This window comes from Anopheles bellator, chromosome 2, assembly GCF_943735745.2.
Source record: "Anopheles bellator chromosome 2, idAnoBellAS_SP24_06.2, whole genome shotgun sequence".
NCBI lineage: Eukaryota > Metazoa > Arthropoda > Insecta > Diptera > Culicidae > Anopheles > Anopheles bellator.
The window spans coordinates 8,939,040-8,961,971 of NC_071286.1; the positions used below are offsets into that span (position 1 = coordinate 8,939,040).

General features: G+C 49.5%; 2 protein-coding genes across 2 annotated transcripts; one reads left to right on the forward strand and one right to left on the reverse strand.

Annotated features, from left to right (window-relative positions):
* Nucleotides 1–7,728: 7,728 nt before the first annotated feature.
* On the reverse strand, nt 7,729–8,723 carry LOC131210668 (PBAN-type neuropeptides-like). The gene is made up of 3 exons (XM_058203948.1): nt 8,587–8,723; nt 8,213–8,507; nt 7,729–8,152 (listed from the first exon to the last, which is right to left on the reverse strand). Exons 1-3 carry the CDS (start codon nt 8,668–8,670, stop codon nt 7,971–7,973), a joined length of 561 nt encoding a protein of 186 aa, XP_058059931.1. The 5' UTR covers nt 8,671–8,723; the 3' UTR covers nt 7,729–7,970.
* Nucleotides 8,724–11,329: 2,606 nt separating this feature from the next.
* LOC131211256 (intraflagellar transport protein 81 homolog) lies at nt 11,330–19,447 on the forward strand. The gene is made up of 3 exons (XM_058204661.1): nt 11,330–11,685; nt 11,748–12,948; nt 19,007–19,447. Exons 1-3 carry the CDS (start codon nt 11,330–11,332, stop codon nt 19,445–19,447), a joined length of 1,998 nt encoding a protein of 665 aa, XP_058060644.1.
* The last annotated feature ends 3,485 nt before the right edge of the window (nt 19,448–22,932 follow it).

Sequence of the window (22,932 nt, forward strand, 5' to 3'; positions counted from 1 at the left end):
CATCCTCCGTCATTTCCTCGTTCTTTGTCCCATGCTGCACACCGGTACGTACGGTTTTTTATCGCCAACAGTCGCATGAAGTTGCCACTGATTTGAAAGTGGTTCTGAAGCGGCTCCGAAAGCGTGGATAAAATAGTGGAGCGGTTCGAGGTCAGTACGTCGTTTATCCTTGCTCTGGACCGCAAACCCTCCACGCATAGGCTCATCTGAGAACTGTTCTAGGAATGTATATTCCTGTAGGATGACAGGAACAAAAACTGGATCTCGGAGATGCTATTTTTATACCGCATCAAGATTCTGAAGAATGGGTTCAGAACCACACCGTGTCGAGCGCACATACTGACGCCAGGCATTCTGCTCTGCCTTCTGGACTACCCTTTCTGAAAGCAACGGTGATGAAGCTATTGACATAGTTGCACCAGAAATAGGAAGCAAATATTCAAGTCTTATTAATCTTTTGTTTAGGGTAATAAAAACAGGAATGTATAGATCTTCATGAATCATGATTAAGGAATGTATTTTAACAGCTCAAACTGAAAGCAACGAGGGAACAACCGAACTAATTCAGAATTTAGCATTCGGGAATTTTGAAAGGTGGTTAACGGCCCAGTTTCGCATGACTAACCTAGTTCAGTCGTTCAGTCGTTTTCACAACCCTTGAGGTCCATATAGATGAACTGCGTCTTTTACGCGGTAGAACGCTCACTTTTACGGCGTACCTAAGGACGATCGAGTATTGTGATGCTTTGACATTGTGAAGATGTTTGACCTCTTCCCGATTCCATCGCGCCAACAGCGCCCGCGAGAGTGCTTTCACGCTTAAATAACCGGTTACTCCAGAAGTAACGAAACCAGCCCCCACCAGGTGAAGGTAAGTTCTACGGAGTATCAACATCAGCGCGAATCACACCCACTCGGAGGGCTTCTCGTCGGGCTCTTTGTGCAGCCTAGGTTGTGGGTCGTCTGTCTGGAACTCTGATCGCCAACAAAAAACGGCAACGCAAACATAACTTCCGTAATGTCAGCTTAACATTCCCCGGAGAACTGGAACGTCAGGTTCGGTAACGTTAACTTGGTGACTGAGTGTGATCCCTACCCCGTCAAACAACAACAACTTGGCATGCGAAAAATCACCACGACAATGGAATGCACATCAGAAACCCTGTTTCGCTATCAACCGTGATCAGCTTGAAGGATCGACGATCGACGATAACCGCCCGGTGACGTTAATACTTTCTATAAATATGAGCTACGATGTTTGATGAATCTCATTAACGAATGAGGCGGGCTAGAGGGCCCTTATTAAATTAATTTCAGTGTTGAGGGAAACTAAAGGCTCTAAAAATTACATAAAATTAATGGCCAACTGTATGTTGTAAATGTCCAGACGATCGGTTGTTTAAATATTGCTGGTTACTAAATTCATAAAATGTTCTATATTTTATTCGATCACGCAATACATGACTTAAGATACATCTAGACACTGTTCACTGTTCGGAACTTGATCGTGGGATAAACTAGGGGTCCACCGGTAAAACGAAGAAGACCGCTGTGCGGTCAAGAAATGTTTATTAACTCAGAGAAGGCCGGTCGTTTCTGGTCGCTCGCGAGTGTTTGATGCCGGAATCAATTATTTTCTCATACCAAAATGAAAGTCATTGTTTACATTTAATCGTCGATTCGTTTCTGCACCTCGTTTCGGGTCTGCATCGTTCCGGTAGATGCGAACTAGTTGATTGGCGGCGAGCACACTGCCGATAGGTTGTAGGAAGTATGGCGCTTGCCAAATAAGCTTCGAAATCGAACAAGGATATTGGGCCGCGGGCCAAGATTTCGGAAGCGGGCGCCGTCGTCGGGTGTGTTAATGACAAATCAAAATTGGCTACTCAACCCGGTTTTTCGATCCACCGTGCGCTGCGACTCGTTGACACTTACCTTGTACCTCGTTTGTTTCACTCAATTGACTGATGGCTTAAATTTTGTGAAGCACAAGAAGTGTCGTACTCGAGACAGTTTCCGCAAATGCAGTGGCAAATGCTGTTTGAATATTTTTCGACTATAAGATTTTTTTAAATACATTTTTAAATATTTTTTTTTCAATCAATTTTACAGTGCAAGCATAGCAAAATAACTAAGCAGTATACACAATATTCTGCATACTTGAGTAAATTTTTTGAATGCATAAGGAATAATTGACGATCAATCTCAAATGGTAGATAAATGCTATTTCTATGCCACAAACAATACTTAATTTTATTAACTTAAAAACGCAAACTTTTCCTTGACCGTGTGCAAGACATTGTATAAGTGGTTGTAGTTTAGTACATCATGTTGGGGAATTAATCATTGAATTACATTCATCCAAAGAAAACTCAACGTACTCGGCTATGGGTTTCGCCTTTCACTTTTGAACATATTTTTAGAGCAAATTTAGGCGTTCTGGTGGCTTAAGTAAGCATGTCAACGAACATCAAACTTAGTAACACTTTGTTTCAAACTAAGGGTTTTGTAGATATTTTAAAGTATTGGCATTGAATGTAATTATTATTTTCATTATTATTTAATTAAGGAATGCGTCATAGTTAGGCAGGTGTTTAGCAGAAATAAAGGAAGAAAGGCGATCGTGGATCCCACAAACCGCGAAACCCATGCCGATTACGGTCTTCCAGTTCTTTCAATACTAGCAACTCAAAATTTATCGCTTAATGCTTTCAAAAACGATGACTTAATGATCGACGAGAATCTCGTGCCGAGGCGCCCTTCGAATTGCTTATGATATGCTTCGCGATTTTAATTCGTTCCAGAACTGCCCAAGATTTCGAGGTCTTACGCATGTTGATGTTCGGTTGCGGACAAGGTTGCCACTCTACGCCCAGCCTAGTATGGCATATTCCACGGGATCGAGTGGACTACATGCATCACCACGGTCAGTGAAGTGCTCCAGCCCAATTACGTTAAAATTTTGCCAAGATGCCGGCATCCGTCTCTGTCGTTGCTTTCGATTCGAGCCAAGTTACTGCTCGTCGAATGGAACTTGACGGGTAAGGCAGGTTGAAATCACAGGACCGAATCGAACCCGTGTGCAGATCACATGATGAGACAGTAAGGATCGTGCCGCTTTTCCATCACTTTTTTTACTAGGCCTTCTACTACTGTAAGATACTTTTCCGGTTCCGTAAGGGTAACACGCACCGATCAAGGTGTATGCACATATCCTGCCACCAGCGTGCAATATTCAAAATGTTAATTATGTGCGCCACCGTGCGATAGCCTCCCGGAGTGGCTCTGGAGTGGAGCAAAAAACCATCGGCAGTAGCACTTTGCGGCCGAAGGAGGTTTGTTTTCCGCTTTTCGAGTGACGCTTGGCGCACGCCCGGCCGAGGAACCGACAGAAGAAGGCTGATTGAATCTTGATGGCTGCCTGTCGCAGGAATGCTCACGCATTGTTGGCGCGTCACGAAAGTTCACTAAAGTTCACCAAACTGCCCTACTAAACGATCGATCAATCAATCTTTTTGAAGTCGCTTACATGCGAATCACTCACCGGCAGGGTTTTCGAAGGCTTAGTGGTTTGAACCGGTTCCGGCACCAAACATTTGGGGCCATATGTTAATCGCTCTGTCAAAATTGTTAATCCATCCTGACCCTGGGCAAAGCCGTTTTTACGGTGGCCGCTGGCGCGCAAATTTTGTGGCTGGTCGTGTGCCAGGCTCGTGCGCGCTCCAGACTACCTCCTTTCATATTTTCCACCTGTTGGGGCGTTTGTAAAAAAAAGCAGCGTGGAGATACATTAACGCGTCCTTGAGGGTGTATTAAAGTGTTCCCCGTTTTTGGTTATTGGCCCAAGCCTGGCTATTGACTCGCAACAAATGCGACAGAGATAGCAACTGACACGGATCAGGTTACGGACTCCGGCCCATTACCGGTTCGGTAGCCCCACCATCCCGCGCTGGCAGTTCCTTTACTTCACGGTCAGCGGCCGCGCGTTGCACTTTCGGGAAGTGCCAAGGACTTGGGGGCTACTAACGAGTGACGTTCGTTAGGGATGCTTTGCATTCCGACCTCCGAACGCTCGATGCGGTTCAATTAGAATGCAACCCCCGGGCGGGCGGGTGCAACTGCAACCGGGGCAACCCTTTGCCGATTGCATCTAGCCGGAGACGGGCGTCGTAAAATTATGACACGGCAAGGTATGCCACCCGGCGGGGGCCAAGAACAAAGCCCGTGGACCACGGGCCCATCGATTTTTTTTACTATACTCCTTCAAATCAAGCGGCGGCGCAAGGCGAGGTAGCGAGGCGCTTGACGGTTGAGCAGTTTTATGACGCACCTTCGCGGCCGCCAGTTATGTTCCAGCCAGTTCCAGCGCCACCATAAGCCGATTGGACACATTCGCCGACAGCGTCTTGGCTAGGCTGCTGGCCTGGTCTGGCATTGGTCCGGCGCGATGGATGCGAATTTGTTTTGCAAAGTGATGGCTGCCACGCTGGCTGGCAACAAATTAGGTAGCAGTAGATTGCCAATGGCTCGGAAGGGGACAAAATGGAAGGCAAAAGAATGGCCCACAAAATGGACCTTCTAACGCGGAGGTACCTTCCCAGGCACAGTCCTTAGGTCCGAGCCGAAAGTTGCGTACCAACGCTTCCAATCTGTTGCCGTGGCAGTCTCTATATTCTATAGGTCCTGGATTCCTTTAGGACAGTCCAGCAGATTTTAACTACTGTTCAGGGCGATTGGATCTGCCGGAGAGCCTTATTGTGTTTGAGGAAACAATTACGATTTCGGTCGATGCATCTATCATCGGAATGGTGCAATATTTCGTGGGTCCTCAGAACTGCCTGGGTTTGATTCCGGCCTGATGGAGCAATTAGTGGCCGGTACCCGGTTGATTGCCTTCGTCGTCGTCGTTACTGTCCTTTCACCGACGGCCGAGCGTTCTGCACACGCAGATTCCCCGGCGTAACTACGTCGACGAGTATCGATAAATTTTGCAAGAGCTCGGATTGTTTTTGCTGCGGAACTCCTTCAACCATAACTGCACGCGTGCTTAAGTGGCCAGAACGGCCACCGCCTGGGAGGCACAAGCTGCGATTGGGTCCTGGTGGCACCACGCCGTCTTTCTGGTCCGTCTGTGCCGCCGAAGGATGGCGAACTCCGAACTCGTCCATCGTTCGGCGGCCGCAACGCGGAAGGGTGTGACGGAGAGCTGACGTAGCTAATTGCGGAGAAAAAAGACAAACGGAAATAAAGCGTTTTGTTAAATACGACTCCCCGCCGGTGCAATGCGGCAAAACAACATCGATCCATCAACATCTGTTTGTCAACAATCGCTGACGGTAAGAAGGACGAAGGCCTATCCTGGGGGGCCCACTGGCCGGGCGGCGACCGGACAACGCTAAATTGTTGCCAAAGCAGATGAGGTTGATTTTTTATAATTGAATAATGTCTGTGGGCTAATTTAGTAATTTGCTGGAATCCCACACAGCGCAGCGCAGGGCCCCGGCGGACCTCATTGGCGTAAGTGAAGGCAACACGAAGCTGTGTGCGCGGGGGCCTTAATGGTCGTTACCGGGGTTGTTCCTGGGCCGCCACTGGAAGGCCACGCTGGATTGGAGTTGTGATGGTACTTGAAAAATAAAAAAAAATATATGAAGGATGGCCAACGCTGGCCGGTTGCCGTGGCGTCTAGTTTGATGTGCTGAATTCAGATGATGTTTCCTCGAGTGCCTCTTGAACCTTGCCTCAAAGCTTATTATACGCTGCCAGGTTGCCTTGCGGTTGGAACCCAAAAAATCAAGCTTACAAAATATTCTACCGCCAGCCGTAGCAGGAAAGGGTAGCCAACGGTAACCTATAACGCACCGGGTAAGGCTCCGTGAAGTTCGAGGTTTTTTGTTTAGATTTTCCCAACCACGGTGGGACGGCGGACTAATTTGTACCTCCTGATGATTTGGTGTGCCTTCTCCCGGTTCTGTTGGAAGTTTAGCCAGACTAACGAGAATATTGTTTTGAAGGTGTTTGCGTCGAGGTAACAGAACAGGCATATTGGCACAACAATTGGCACAGTCTAGATAGTTTTTCCATTTTTTTGGGCCAGTATTTGGCAGTGTTAACCGAGACAGTGTCAATTCTACACGAGAACCGGAAAGTTTTGGATATCGAAGCTGATACTTAACATTTTATCTCGATCATGGATCGTTTAATAATTTCAATTTCATTGACTAATTCTAAATATGTTCTATTTTTGCACGGAACATCCTTCCATAAATCGGAGCCATGCTGTCAAAGCCTTCAATTCCGTTTAGGAAAGAAATTATTGTACTGGCTTGTGGATTACTGCACTATCCTGTTGTACTGTGAAATCTACATATAGAAAGGCTTGTAGATTTCATGGAGACAATGAATCCTTGGAACATAATGCCGTTATAATTTGGACCTCATATGGCAGAAAATTCCTCATGATGGTAGTAGAGTCAGTATCTACATTCTATAGCAATGCGCTCGAACGACATGCACGGAAGGGAGTTCTTTACCTTTACGTTCTTTACCTTCTGATGTTAGTTTTTACCAAATATTTTAGGTGGATTGAAAGGGGTTTGCGGAGGAGAAATTCACTATACGTTTATTAACTCGTTTTGGTGTTGATTTCTTGCACCTCAAGCTTCAACATGATGAATACGACCTTCGTTTTTATAAACCTTGATTAATTAACCGATATTTAACTCATTTTTTAACCGAACTTAACTCAATTTATTTAACTCACTCACTTCAAATGTTAATGGCCATTTGACGTTCTTCAACAGTTACAATATTGAGAGGTTTTTGTCGTATTTCAAGCAGATTCAAACAGAGCATAATATCTTGCAAATTCTTGACCATACGTTTCTCAGTCCTAATTTGACATTTTGAATATGAAAGCATGTAAAAAATCTCGTTATTATTGTTCATAAATAATTAAATTTGCGTTAGTTGCTATATTAGCGAAGCAAGCAAAACGACCAAAACGAAGGAAAATGGTGTGAAAAACTAAAAAAAAATATCTAGCTTCCAAATTTAACTGATGTTTCGCGGTGCTCAAATTCACCTATGACCTCAATTGTCTATGATGGGCGTAGCAATCTAAAAGGTTAAATCTAAATGTCATTTAATCGTAATAAATGTGATCTTAAAACCTGAAACTTACATTCAACGTCTCAACAGAGCGGTTCAAAAAGAAGATATACTTATTTTTGACATATTATTGAAATGTTCAGTAGCTAAGCTTTCATTTTCTTTTTCCACTGTATATACTTCGAAGATTGACGTAAAATAGGGTTATACCTGGAAACAAATTATACTCCTCTCTAAGATATTCAGTAACGACGCACCTTGTCTTCGTTTGTGGATATTGCGACGAGGTTACTATTTAACGATGCAATTTGCGAATTTAATACTTATCCACCAAGAATAAAGTGAAAAATTTAAATCTGGCAAGGATAATATAGCATCCAAAAGTACCAATTGGAACCGTAATGTACGTAGAACTCTTACCCTTTAAAGCCCTCATGTATCCGACCTGCCATTCCGTGGGTCTATGCTGGGGCCAGTGATGGTTTTGGAGTGAACTCAACTCTAGCTTGCCCCCCCGTTCCTTCGTTTACATTCTAAGCGAATGCCGAGTTTAGGAACCCCCCGCAAAAGATAGCCGAACCTGGACTATTGGGACTGGCACTGGTTTTTCATCCGTAATATTTTATTAAAGTGCATAATGTTCACGTTGGAGCGCATTTACAGATCGTTCCGAGGGGTTCCGAGTGAGCAGGGCGGCGGTGCCGGTGGCCGGCCGGACGGCGGCGCACGACGATCGAGTTTATTAGATTCCAGCCATTAGAGTCGTGTGGTCGTGTTCCTTTTCAAATGCTAATAAACGCAACCGTCGTGGTGACCGGCGGCTCCCGGCTCCCGGGGGGTTGCCTGGTGTCCGGTCGTCTTTAGTAGGACAACGCCACCGGAAGTGGATATCCCGCGTTGAACGATCGTCCCAGGCGGGGCGAGAACGGCAGATTCCGACCCAACCGAGGGGCGAACGGGGGCCGTTGGTGGTTCTCACCGACGGAGTCCCGTCGCCCCAGCCGCGGTGCGACCGTGTGGAAGAACAGGGGCTGTGGTTTTCCTGCGGATACAGTTCGAGATCAGCGGCGGGTCCGGTTCAACAAGGATGCGAGGGTCTTACGTGTTTTCGCTGTCAGCAGGAGTACAACGTACGGGGCTCCCGCCACCAGCTCGTTGGCCAACTTCTGCGGCTGCTCTCCGACATACGCCAGCGGCTCGCTGTCAAACTCTTCCACCAGCTCGTCGTGCAGATCGGCCGGAAGTGTCCGTTTGCCGAGCCGGGGCCCGAACCACATGGCCGCGGCCCGTTTGCTCACTCCGTCCCCGCCGTCGTCATCGCGCCGTACCCCGTCGCCATCCATTGGACTGTCAGCGCCGTCGTGTGCCGATGGCCGGAAGTCGGAAAACTTTTGATCCTGCAACGGTTAGCGAAGAGCGGTCTGTAGCGACATTCAAGCTCCACACACGCCCGATCAGTGCCCCGGGGGGACCTACAGTTCCGTCCAGCTCCACACCGAGTGCACTTTTGATGGCCAGATACAGGCAGATAATGTTGAAGAAAAAGTACAGCCTACACATGGTTGGTCCGGGATGTTGATGGCTTCCTCTGGGTGGCTCCTATGTTCACTGCACTACCATCAACGCGCCACTGTACCGACCACCGGAAGGGTGAACCCATCTTATATAGCCCTCGAGGCGCGGGACAGCATCTCCTTCTGGCTGGCTGGCGTATCGATTTGCTTCCGATCCCGACAGAACCCGGCGCTCCACATGACGGATGGAGTGATCGACGTGTAGGAAGAGCACGGATTTAGTGATTCTTGGGTTGACCGAAAAGTACCGCCAGGGCACAGGAAAAGTTCCATCGCTTTGAGCCATTGGACAAACGTTCGACGCATAAACTCATGTCCGACCAGACCACAAATAGTTTTGTGCAGAATAAAAAATCTATTTTCACGATTCGCGGTTTGACTGGCCGTCGTCTACGAGACGGTCGCTGATGAATTGCCGCCGCCGTTAAATATTAATAACTTTGTCTCGAAGCAGCTTTTCAGTGCATTCACTGTCTGGAGCTGTCCGTGGCCACTGTGTCAGCCCGGCACGGGGAGATCCGCGGACGGACCGCGGAGGATTCGGTCACGCATCGCCGGCGGACGTGTGGCGTCACGCGTGGCGACTGCGATTTGCTATTGTTTTGTGTAAAACTCTGTACCGACCTAGCGATGGTGACGGGCATTAATATTAATTTGTGCCCACACTGGATCTGGACGCAGGCCCGGACCCCGGTCACCCCGGGTCGGAACTGCCCGGGGGTGTTGGATAGAAAACAAACGGATTACCCGCACAGTTGGATACTGTCTAGCAGGGGCGGAGCGTATGTAAATTTAGCACCTTCACACGAGCGAATACAGCACAGCGGGAGGATGTCCTCAGTGTCCTTCCGGTGTTCCAATGCTATCACCAGTGTGTATCCTTCGCCAGCCAAAGAAGAAGAAGTCATGCTGTAGCCATGGTTCGTTTCAAACTTCTTTTCTCCGTTTGGCCTTCGCAGGAAAGGAACATTCATTCAGCTGGGCACTCCTGTGAAGGACAAGCTGCTGGTGGTTGGTTCTACTATGTGTTACTGCACTTTTGCAGCTCAATTTTTTCCCATTCATATAGTAAACAGAAACAGATGACCAATTCCTAGTTCTTGTTTTCCTCTTTATATGTCAGGTATCTTTATATTACGAATCGTAAGCATTGCAAGCGCTACGGGTCAATCGAAGTTGTGGCTCACGTCCGAAGCTACTTTCTTTCGATAAACGACTCACGACTTGTTTTTTGGGGCAGCCGGTAAAATCGACCAGGATATTGACAGCCAACGACCTGGTTCGTTCCACGACAAGTTACTCCTCATTTGACTATTTCGACTACTTTACTAGTAGTGTTTGAAATACACCATCAGCTCACTTACCACCTTTTACTGATACTGAAGCTTAAAGAAAACCTACTCAAAAACAAGTACTACAAAAATTATTAATCACTTTTTCACAACGTTCGGGCTCCGGCAAGTCTTTGTTTTACGAGTTGTCCCGAGAGAGCTGTCATAGCCAAAACTGGGGTATTCCTCGAAAGGTCCACAGCGTAAATCAGAATGTGCTGAGTCTGGGACGTTATTAGTTGGACAGTCCACACGCAGCCGAAACAAATGATGAAACTAGCTTCTTTGATAAATGGTGCCATTTAAATGCTCAAAGCTGCGTTTAAAAGCTGTTGAAGTTTGCTTTGTATAAAAAGAGGAATTAGTTCAATTGCGTCCCCGAATAAAAATGAAGGTAAGGATAAGGCTTAGGAGGATGGTTATGGCTCATAGGGCTTCTGTTTGACGCAACTTTTTAAGGCAATCAGAGTGGTAGAATTTCTGTTGTCTAAATTTCTAGCTTCAATTTCGCAGACGAACCAACCAATTCTTCATTTCCGAAGAAAACAGGCCGATGATGTCCCAAACACGACCATTCTGTTTATTGAACATAACCACCGAAGTGGAAATGAGCTTTGCAAATTTCGTACAGCTTGAGTTCACCGCTTTGGAAATAGGGTTTTATTATTCCTTGTTTTACGATCCTACGATCCTTATTCTTCACTTTCGTTCGGTTTTTTTTACGATTTCAAGTGACAACGAATGCTTATTGTAATCGTTTAAATCGCCAACGGTTCCATCGATGCATTGTTTTGAGTCGTATTTAGATAAAGTAGATGGGCCCGAAAGCAATATTGCTGTTAAGGTCAGCCAGAGGCTCAAGGAGCTGCTTTTGCGACATCCAAACGAAGGGTTACTCGCTTGTGGCAAATCTCCGGAATCCCATTTTGTGCCGACCACCGTACGGCTTGCATGTCGATTCGGTGCAAAGGACGCATGCTGGTGCTGGGGCCGGGGCCACGCACTACATCGTCAGTGCCCAGGGCCGTAATGGTTATTGTTTTATTGTCCGAGGTGATGGGTTTATTATCGACCGGCCACGACCACGACAACCCTCCCTTCGCGCACCTGTTGCTTCGTTTGTTTACCAAACCCTACTCCGCGTGATGCCATCCGAAAGGCGGTTACGTCTGCGCATGACGGAACGTCACCATGGCAACGTCCATCGCCATGGAGCGGCAAAACAAACGAGCACGACGTTCGCCACGTCAGAGCGAAACCCGTTTGGCTCCGCATTTACCGTTTGGCGCAGTGTGGAACGGGGGGAACGTGATCATGACCGAGGACCTGAAACTGATAGTCGTCGAGCTCAATAAGCTGCTCGAAACGGACTACAACCTGATAACGTTCGATTCGCTGTCGCCGGAGTCGTTGCTCCAGGTGCTGGTCGATGTGTTCCACGCGTTCGGGGCCATCGAGAAGCTGGACGTGCGGGAAGCCGATCCGGAGGACACGAACGTACAGGTGATGGAAGCCCTGCGGAAGGTGCAGTACCGACCGTCGGCGGACATCGACGACCCCGGCGCGTTCCGGCGGGGCCTGGTCCGCGGCGAAAAGAAGCTGATCCATCCGATCCTGCGCTGGGTGCTGGAGAACCGAGAGCGTGTCAAGAAGGCGTCGTATCTGGCTCGGTACGTAGTGCTTGCCGCCCTGAGGACTTCCGTTTACAGGGTGCTGTTTTGCTCCGTTACAGGTTCTTGATTCCGCTTGACCTGGCCCCGGAAGCGATGTCGATGCCGGAGCTGGGCAGCCTCTGGGCGCAGTACCTGCAGACGATGGACGACTTCAAGGAGGCGCACCGAGCCCACTGCCAGTCGGTGGACGAGGGTGCGCAAACGCGTGAACTACGCAACGACATCAGCGCCATCGAGACGGAGATCGAGAACGTGAAGAAGCGCATCGAGCGAACACAGGCCCGGCTCGATAAGGTCCCGCAGCAGGAGCTCCTGCTGGAAGCGGCCAACGCGCTGCGGATCGAGAAGGAGCGGCAGCGGGAACTGATGCAGCAGATCGACGACCAGCGCCAGGGACTGAACCGGGCCAACATGCTGCACGAACGGCTCCAGAAGGAGCTGCACAATGCGCGTATGGCCGTGCAGGGGGCCACCCCGCAGAACCTGATGGAGAGCATCGTCGAGGAGACGCAGGTGCTGGAGTTTATGGTGCAGCAGAAGCTACCGCAGGAATTGCGCCAGCGGCGCTCCGAGGTACAGACGCTCCAGGAGGTGATCGATGAGCCGAGCATCGGGCGGGCCGATCTGCAGGAGCTCCAGTCGAAGATCGACGACCTGAGCCGCGAAATCCAGAAGCTGGTGGAGGCCCGCATGACGGAGTACAGCACGCAGGCCGATTCGCTTGGCCCGTTCCGGCAGCAGGCGGCCATGGTCGCCCGCAACAAGGAAGCGGCCGCCGAGTTGCTCGATCAGACGACGAAGGAACTGCACGAGGTGGAGGAACGGCTGCAGGAGCGGCAGCGCAAGCTGCAGGACACGGTCGGGGAGGTGATACTGCGCGGCGAGGAGCTGAAGCAGTTCGTGAGCACCCTGCGCGCCAAGAGCAACGTCTACAAGCAGCAGCGGGCCGAGCTGGCCGCCGTTAAGGCGGAGGTGAACGACTTGACGCAGACCCTGGAGAACCTCAAATCGCAGGATCCGTCGCTGTCGGGTGTGCTGTCGCAGCTGACGGCGGAAGAGAGCGCGGCCACGCCCGCCGAACCAGGTCGCCCGGAGTCACCGACGGCATCACGCGGTATGACGGAGTTGGCACGGCTCGTCGACGGACTCCAGCGGGCCGTGGCGGGGGCCCGTGAACGGGTGACACCCCTGTCGCAGCAACTTCGGCCGCTCCGGGAACGCGTGATTGAGCTGAAAGACGAGATGGACTCCAAGAAGCAGGTAGGTGCCAGATTCCACACCGCAGCCGGCAAAGGGAGAAATTTTCGGTTTCGGAATTTATGACACGAGGTGACAGATTGCCGCAGCATGCCGTACGGTCATATGGCCCTCAAGGTCATCCGTAGTTCCGCTCGATGTCTGCCAGTGTTGTGCCGGGGTTTGTCGTCGTCTTTCCGTTGGGATTTTGCCCGCCGTCGGTCGGTCGGACAACTCAGCAGGTAATTCAATGGTGTCTGCTTTGTGGGAGTCTCTTACGATGCACTTGCACCGTGGACCGTTAAAATAATGGGCAGCGTCTACTAAACGGAGGATAAAAATGAGCCAATTTGTACTTAATCCGTTCGATCAGCAGTCTTTCAAACGTTCGATGGTTAGGTTACAATAATTTTCCAGATGAATTAATCTCCAAAGTGGAATCCCAAGATAAATCAGCGTACCGGAAATTGCATAACAGTGAAAGGTAATGAACATTTTTGTGGTATACTAGCTGGAGACGCTCAATTCTCAAAATTACATCCGGAAATGGCCGCACGCAATTCGCTTTTTATATTAAGACACATTTTTATTGTGAATCCTCATTAAAAGCTATTTTATTGAGTTCCTCCAATGGAGTTACTTAAAAAACAAGCCCACCGGCATGAACAACGAAAGCTTTGAATCTTAAAGTGTGCTTGTAGGTTCTGAGCAGCTCTAGCACTGGTTCATAAAAAGACATAAAATGTACAAAGCCCTTAGACAAACATTTAACATCTTGTACAACCTCAAGTTCAAGTCTGTACTACGTATTTATGGCTTTTTCATTCTGAAAAACATGTTGTAGTTACTTATTTTATGTAAGACATGTTTATGTCACAACTTTGTCTTTACTGAAAATGCTTAAAACTGAATGCTTAAAAACTATCTATGCTGTTACACCATAAAACAACTCTAGACTAGCGATGTGTGTCTCAATATCGCTCCCGGGAGCAGATGTTTCTCAGCAATAGCGCAATAAATTAAAACCGTAATATTGCATGTTTTTGGTCGGAATCGCGATGCATAATTTAAATGTTGGAAAGTTTTCCGTACAATTCTACAATTTTTATCAACAGTTGCCAATAGTTATGCAAACAGGGGCGTCTAATATGCCAGAATTTTGTGTATTTAAATGCATTGCGATTCATAACGATGGCTAATCATTCTTTAACATTTTAATACGACTTTTGTTGAACTAGTCTTTAGTCTCAAAACATCAAACATCAATTGTCTTTGGTCTCAAAACAAAACATCAAACACTCAATTTCAGCACTAACGTATAACGATCTGTTGTTCTCGATTGATCTGTTGACACTGTGTTGATCTTTTGACATTGTGTATATTGGAGCAATACAAAGATATAGTTTTGCCAGGATATCCCAAAATACCGAGGCCATAACCTTTCCAGCTGTTCGATGCTGTCGGCAGCGCCTTGGACAAGGTTCATCAGTTGCACTCCACTCAGATGACGATCGTTTGGATCCCGGAGTGAAATAATCGATCCTTGTTTGATCCATTGCTACATATCGACGCAAAAATTCCGGTTTGTTACAGTGCCACGCATAGCATAGCCACGGTTCATAATTCATATTTTTGGTCAACAGTGAGCATACAGTTTAAACAGCGCTTTCTCTTAGTCAAATGTTCATGGAATATAAAGCCAACGTGTTCTTTTGATCTTTACAATGTCAGCTCAACTGACTCAACTTCACTGTTGCATCATTCAAAACGATTTTGTGGATTTTTAAAATGTTTTCTGGTGTTACCACCTGCATTTGGAGGTCCTCAGCATTCGGCATTATCGGATTCTCCACGACCACGTTTGCAGACCAACGTTTTGTTGAAGTTTCTGATGGAGTCCTTGTAACTCTTTTAAGCCATTGCTTCATCCCATGTGTTACATGAGAAAACAAGGTGTATGTAAAAATTAACGCTCTTGCATGGTACTGACAGCAACGAGCTACTTCTTAGTCCTCAGTGCCTATTAAACTCCATTCAACAGGCTTATCCTGCCACGGGAACCTTGTACCACATCCTGTACGCGTAACGCTGCTCTCAACGTCCGTGTTTCCGTGTCCGTGAACATCACACCCGCTTCCCACCGCTTGTTGGCCACAGCCGAGTTTAAATTGGTTTTCCGTAACCGGAGAAAAGTACGACGCCACGTTCGTTCCCATACCGCTCCTTTCCGCTTCTACATCCAACTGTCTCAATCCTCTCCTGTTAGTGGTTAACCATTTGTGCTGCACTTGCAAGCGTGTGTGTCTGTGTCCTGAACCTAATCCTGGGCCCTGGGATTTCGGGCTTCAAATATCAGCCTCCCGTGGACCATTTCGTCGGAGGTAGGAAAATCGAGGATCGAGCACGAGAACTTCCACCACATGTCCTCGGAGGCTCTGCAATCGCCGCCTTCCTTTTGCCGTTTTCGTGGACATCCTTCGGGTGTACAGTTATGGCAAGAGAGAGAGAGAGAGAGAGAGAGAAAGAGAGAGAGAGAGAGAGAGAGAGAGCGAGCAGGCAAAGATTTGGCTAGAAAGTGTTGGTCCTTTTTAAGTGATCTCGTTGGAAGCGGGACCACAGTCAACAGTTGCCAGTCACGCGGGCCGATCACTCTCGTGGAAGGTCCTCCGAAGTCCCGGCTTCTCGATTCGATCGAACCGCTGCTGGTGCTTGTGTGTTTGCAAAGTGCGTGTCTGTGCCCAGCCCAGCCCAGTGAAAATGAAGCGCGATGAGCTGCCCCGCCGGATCAATCGATCGCTGAAGAAGATGGCCAAACTGAATCTGCTCACGCTGCTGAACGACAACCTAACCAAACCGCTGACGCGCTGCTTTCGGAACGATCTCGTCGAACGGCAGCGAAACAAGACGAAGGCAGAGTACCTGTACTGCTCGGCATACAGCGTCTCGTCGGATACCGGTGGCCAGCCCGGTGCCGAGAGCCGGCCGGCGGTGAAGTGTTTCGAGTTTTCGTGCCGTGAGTACAGCCCGAACGAGCCGACGTTGCGCGATCAGCTGAAGGAGTTCACGATGAAGCACAACCCATCCAACGAGATGGTTCGCGATCTGATGTCCCTCATGAAGTCCGGCGGTCTGGAGGTGAGTCTGTCCGGCAGCGACACGTCCTCGTCCACATCCGGGGACAGCTTCTGCAGTCGACAGTCGACGTACGGCAGCTTCGAGGTGGTACCGATGTCGGTCGGCCATTACATGAACTTTGGCGTCAAGCGATCGATCACCAACTACCTGCAGCGGTACGTGGACGATAGCAACCACTGGTACATGCAGACGCTGTTCATGGAGCTGGCGTTCTACGTGATCAAGTCGGACAAGTCGCTCGAGACCAGCTCCACCGTCCAGCCGCACTACCTGGTCATTATGGGCAAACTGTCGGTCCAGCTCGACGAGCCGTTCGTGATCGGCGTCTACCAGGGTGCATTTCCGACACCGACCATCGCCAACGAGATCCTGCGCCCGCTGGTGGACGAGATGAAGGAGCTGGAGGGTCGCAAGTTCGACATCGAGTCACGCTCGTACACGCTGGCGATCCGCGCGGTTCTCTGCGATCCGATCGCCAACAGCCTGGTGACGTGTACGGCTCTGCCCAACTCCCAGTACGGATGCAGCAAGTGTAACCAGAGGGGCCAGCTACAGTTCGCCGAGGGGATCACGTCCTTCCCGCCGACGGCGAACCTGGCTTCGCAGCGGACCGATGACGATTTCGTGTACGGCTTGATGAACGGCCACCACGTCGGTGTCCCGGTACTGGGTGAGCTCACCCTGGACCTGAAGTCCCAGTTCATGATCGACTACAAGTACGTGGTGTGCGAGGGGGTCATGAAGCGGCTGGTCAGTCTGTGGACGACCGGCAAACTAGACTACCGGCTGAACCGGAAGACGCTGAAGTGGATCTCCGCCAAGATGGACGCCATCGGTCGGTACTGTCCGCGAGAGTTCCGCCAGAAGCCGCGCCGGATGGACGCGCTGGAGGAGTGGGACGCGTACGATTGGCGCCAGTTCCTGCTCTACTACTCGCCGATCGTGCTGCGGAAGCACCTGCCGACGAAGTACTACGTGCACTTCCTGTACCTCCACCTGGCGATGCGGATCCTGATTAGCGACGAGCTGCTGCTAGAGTGCAACACGTTCGTGGCCGGCCAGCTCCTGAACACGTTCGTGGCCGACTTCTCCGTACTGTACGGGCCGCACCTGATCGACTACAACGTCCACAACCTTCTCCACTTCGAGGAGGTGAACGTACGGGCGGGACCAATGGGTCGGACGAACGGATACCACTACGATCGCCAGATGGACGCCATCCTGAAATGCGTTCGGTCGCGGGCTCCCGTCTCGCTGGAGGCCCTCGGGGCACTGATCGAGGACACGACCAGCGCCATCGTCGAGAACCAACTGAACGAGTACAAGCTGCCGTATCCGCGGCTGGAGTCGACTCCGTTCGGCACCGAGCTGCTGGTCAGCCAGCGCGTGACGTTGTCGACCCGCGAACCCGACAACTGTGCCCTCACGCGGGACGGCGGAGTCCTTCTGGTCGAAGCGTACGGGCTGGCCGAGAACGGCGAGATCACCGTCACCGGGCGGCGCTTCACCCGGCACTCGGTGCTGTATCAGGCCCCGGTCACAACCCAGAAGATGATGCTCGTCTCGGACCTCTCGGAACCGTGTACGATGCTGGCCGGCGACCTGCTGGCGAAGGGCGTCAAGATCGACTCGTTCCGGGGGCCCATCGTGCTCCCGTTGCTGTTCCACTGAGCCTCCGCCAAACCAACGGGTCCAACTGTCCATGTGATAATTCGGGGTGGCCTCCGTAACTTTCCGTACTCTCCGAGCGTTGTACATAAAACCATAGTCATAGTTGTTAGCCAATAAAGTAAACAGAAATGAAGACCAGAAAGATTGACCATAGTGTAAAGAAGGGCTTTTATCCAGCTAAGGGCAAAGAAAGAAAATTCCATTTTTTGTCTTCCGCGGGAGGGACTGCCTCTACCTGCGATCTGATAGAAAAGAAGGTAGCTGAGGTCCCAAGGTGTCCCAATTGCCAATCGGTGGGTAGACAAATCTCCTTCCTTTCAGCTGGCGGTCGGTTGGAAATTGCTTTGTTTTTTCCCTTTTTTAGCAAGAGGTAGAAAAAGCGTAAGCGTTTCGATTCCTTTTGTGGGTTTTCCGAGGCTAACTCTGGAGGTTGATTGAGCTTACCGATTGCAGGGAGTTTTGCTTCATTTGCACGGTAAAAACTCTGTTCGCCATCTTTGGCAAAACGCGGGTAAATTGCCCAGAAATATCGAGTGCATCGGGCTGCCGGAAGACAGGTGAGGCTCTCGCCCGCCGGCGTGATGCTGCCGGTCGGGGTCAGTTGGGTGAGAGTGAAAAACACCAGAGACCTGCCAAAGGAACCTTCCGACGGCTTCACGAGAAGCCCTTTGGCCGAGGACTACCTGCGAGGCCGGTTCTTTGATTCGATTCGTTCTCCTGTCGTGTCTCTCGCATCGATTCCCATTGCTGGACCGGCGATAGAACGAGACAAGGCCTACGGGTGTCCTCGGTCTTCGATCTCTTCTTTTCGCTGATCCTTCGCCGAGAGGCTCACGGCTAAAGGTGGACCCCGGGAAACGCCCTAGGACCTAGGCTGGAATGTGCAAGCGCGGATCGAGCGGTCCTGGTTGCCGACCCAACACACCGGCTGTCCGATTGTACAATCCAAAGCCGAAGTATTGGCCGAAGATCGATCGCTCCCAACGTTCGGGTGTTTTGTTCTGTCGTGGTGCATGTTTGTGCAAGTTGCCAATCTGGGATGTGTGATGGAATTCCGTGACACCCCGGCATGTGGTCCTTCCGGGCCCGTGTGTTTCTGATGTTTTCTTTTTGCGCACCCAGCTCGTCAGCTGCTGCGTAGGGTTCACTGGAAAGGGTCTTCGGGAACTGATGCGAATTAAGATGGCCCCTTCATAGCGGGTGCGTGGTATCTCGTCTGTAGGTTCACGAGCGTTAATAATTTGTCGATACCGTCTTTCTAACCCTCTCCGAACAGAGCTACGATGCGCTGCTGGCCACGCTGAATGCCGAGTCGGCCACGATGCAGTCGAAGATCACGGAAACGGAGCGGACGATCCGCACGCTGGAGCAGCAGTGGCAAGAGCTCCAGCTGGAGCACGAGCGTTCCCAGCTTCTGTTGGAGAAGGCGAACGAAGAGACACTGTCCCGTGACGGTGCCACCGAGGGACGCGTTTCGCTGAAGGAAACGCTTTCGCAACAGATTTTCGAACAGGAATCGATCGGCAAGCGGTTGTCGGAGGAGAAGGCCAAGCTGGCCGCCAGCAAGACCGATCGGGCCCAGCAGCTGGAGATGTGGACCGACTTGCGGAGGCTGTTTGAAGTTAAGATTCGCTGCCTGCACGAGGGCAAGCAGCGTGGACCGGGCGGGACACTGTCGGTGAGCCGGGGCGGCGCGGAAACGTTCACTTTGCAGTAGACAAGTGGACACGAGTAGATAGGCTGGGAGAAATAGGCGGAAGAGGCAGAAAGCGACAAACATTTGATGGATGGAGGAGAGGACCGTAATGATCAGGATAAGGAGTCCTGTTCAACTAAACTAAGCACCCTTCATCTACCTTTGGCGTTAAAGAGTGACCAATTACACCAATAAATATGAAAGAGACATAAATCTGAACACTGTCTTGGGATTGATTTTTCTTTGAATCTTTATTAGCTCGCTCATTTGAAATATTTTGGTAGAGATAATGAAATCAGGTAAAGTAAGGTGAGAGCTCTTATTAATTTTATTTTTTTTGAAAAGCGGAATTAACTTTCTCGAATGGTGACAAAACTGAAATTAAATGTGTAGCCACATAAAATAATGTATAAAAATTATTAAATTAATATATTTCAACAAAATAAAACAATAAAAATTAAACGGAAGTCACAACAAATTTTCCAATTACAATTTACAGTGTACTAGTGGTTAGCCGTGACTCGAACCATTGAGACAATTTGGAGCTCCATAATTTAGCTAAGATTCGTACCCTTTTCCGCGAAGACGGATGGCGTGCCATAAGAAAAATTGTCCATGTTTAATATTAATTAATTAATTAATTAATTCATGTTTGTGTACACATTAGAGTAGGGAATACGATTGAACGCGTGTGTTACACATAAAATGTTGAATTTAATAAAAACACATGCAAAACAATTGAAAACGTTGAAAAAATTTCGTAGAAGTCCGCCTATCCCACACAAATTCTCCGTAGTGCGCTGCAGCACTCCGGTTCTCCGGTTGAACTTCGATCACCCGTGAAACACGCCGACTTTTATCATCATTATTATCTTACCTAGCCACCGAGCGTTAGCAGCTTCCGTATTTATGGCAAAAGCCCACACTACGTGTGCGCCCCATTTGAACGTACGTAAATATCGAGAGCGCCATTGCGTAAGCAACCGATTGATCTTCCGTTGACATTGATGGGTAGAAAATAAGTGCTTATCATTGGCGGGCATGTTTGGGTATGGTATGTAGGTGAATCGTCTGCAATCGGCTGATTATTCACTACAGAGAACGATCTATCTGACATCGACGCTACCAGCAGGGGGAGTAGATGATAAATTCGTTTTTTGGTTCGGCCATGAACGTAAGCTGTCAACGTGGGGCGATTCATTCCGGACCTCAAACGGAAGACACGAACCGAGCCGAACCGAGAGTGTAATACATCTTTCTAATGGGAAAACGTTCAGATGGTCCAGTGACAGTGTACGGCACGAGTCAGATCGATTGCCTGCTAAAGATCGATGCACAAATGCATCCTCGAAAGCATCAAGTTTTGAGGGATTAAGTTTACAATAGCATACATTCAGGCGCGTTAGTGGACACGGCCTGTCCTACAACAAAGTACTCTATTTGCATTCATGTTAACGATCGTACAGTGAATTTGTGGAGCAAGATTGTTTAAATGATAGCAAGAAATCATATCAACCAAGGTAAATATATTTCGCAATCGTGTTCGTGTTCAGGGCCGATCGTTTGCTTCAGTCCGATACTAGTTGAAGGTGCCTTACGACATATCAGGCCATCGCAGCATACACATTGTTACATTCCAACATCGGACTGATAGGGGAAGCTGCGAAACAACAGACCCAGGTGCTGATTGGAGATCGATAACGGATGAATGGATTGAACTGGTTGAAAATAGGATCCCCTAAGAGGCTGCTGATAAGTGCGGGAATTCGTAACGACACTGTACAAGGCCACACTAGTTACGGTGTTTGTGATGTTACCGTATTTCTAAACCCTGGATTGTTCAATCCTTTCCTAACGTAAACCAGACGGAGCCGTAGACAAAGTGCGGTGTTATTACCACAAATTCACCCTTCTGCCAAGTGGGTTACACAACAAACAGAACACTTTTTACCTGTATCATCCTTCGAGGGGGCCTATCTAGCTGCAGCGACAGACTACTGATCGCTCACTCGCGATTACTGCACCAAGCCCGATTACCGAATACGATTTGTGCTTCGAGTGTTCGAGTTCTGCCCCGACAAGATTTATTGTCTCGGAAGTTTTGTGTTGAAGTTGTACCGTAAGCCCCGCGCTTGAATCTCAAGAATGTCGACCGGACTGCCTAGCTGTTTGCCTAGTAGTACCAAGTTTTCTAGTACCTTTTCGTGACTGGCAGAGTGCGGGTGAAAATTGACGTCGTCATGCGGCCCTGCACGGAGCCCGCCAGGCTGATCGGTCCGGAAATCGGAAGGTGCTGTGCGGTTCCGATTGTTTACTGCCCGTTCCTGAGTATCCAAGGTCAGTAAGAACAGGCTCGTGGTAGAGCACTTCCCTAGCCTTGGACTCGGCTCGACGCGCGATTGAAGCCCCAAACCAGTTATTGTGGGTGGGCACAAAGAAGGAAGAAAGCAAACGTTTCTTTCTACACCACGCGCGACCCACCATTATTAGTGACATGTTAATTAACGAATCGGTGCCCTTTCGCTGACCTACATCGTATCGCACCTAACCTTGCTGCACCGTCGGCAAGTGGAGGTGCTAAAGAGGGATGTACCACATATATCCCTCTGGCTGTCACTCGAATACCCGGGGATCCGATAAAGGGAGACCCCAAACCGGTCGCGGTTTGATTGAACACCACTTATCGTAGGGGTATTAGAAAAAAAGTCGAATCAATTGCCCACCGCCCCTGCGCTCCATTCCGAGGTGTGTGGATGGCTTCCGAGCACCGGATGAGCAACCGATATCGGTAGCGTTCCGGTGTGGCTGCACCGTTTCCCAACATTTCAGCTCACGTACTCGTAAGGGCAGTCTCCCATCGGCCCATACTAACTAGGGGGCAATGCAAAGCCGCACCCCCTTGGGTCAGCCACAGCCACTTGTTGGTGTTTAGCCACTGTTCTAATGTGACTCCACCAAACACGTCGACAAAAGCATTGTTGGGGGGTTTGTTTATTTGTTTCGCTTAGTTCCACTCGACGAGCTCCGCTAGCTAATTCTGCTTCACTCCTTTCTCTCTGTGACTGATACCCGTTCGTCATCTGAAACGCGAAAAGACTGTTCAATCTCCTCAGTCCTCTTCAAACCGTGGCTCACCGCACTCTCCACATACCTTGACGCTGAATGTTGGGTGCGCTCACCTCCTCTCTAGCAATCTCGGCCCGGTGCGCCGCTCTGCGTGTGTGCGTTGCGCGTGCGCGAGCGCCTCCTTCGTTGGCGCGCAACCTAATCGCAGTTTTTGATTCGCCGCCGGCCCCGCGTATGTGGGTGTGCGTGGTCCCCGTGATTTGTATGTGCCCGGGTTTGTTGTTGTTGCAATAAAAACAATGTTGATTCTATATATTGACACGCGTCCGCGGCTTGCTGTGTGCGTCGCGTATAAAAGAGTGGCGCTAAATGAAGACGGTTTAGTCTTCCAGCCTGTCCAGGGCCTGTTGTGGCGCTTGCGGTGCAGTACGCGCGCGCAC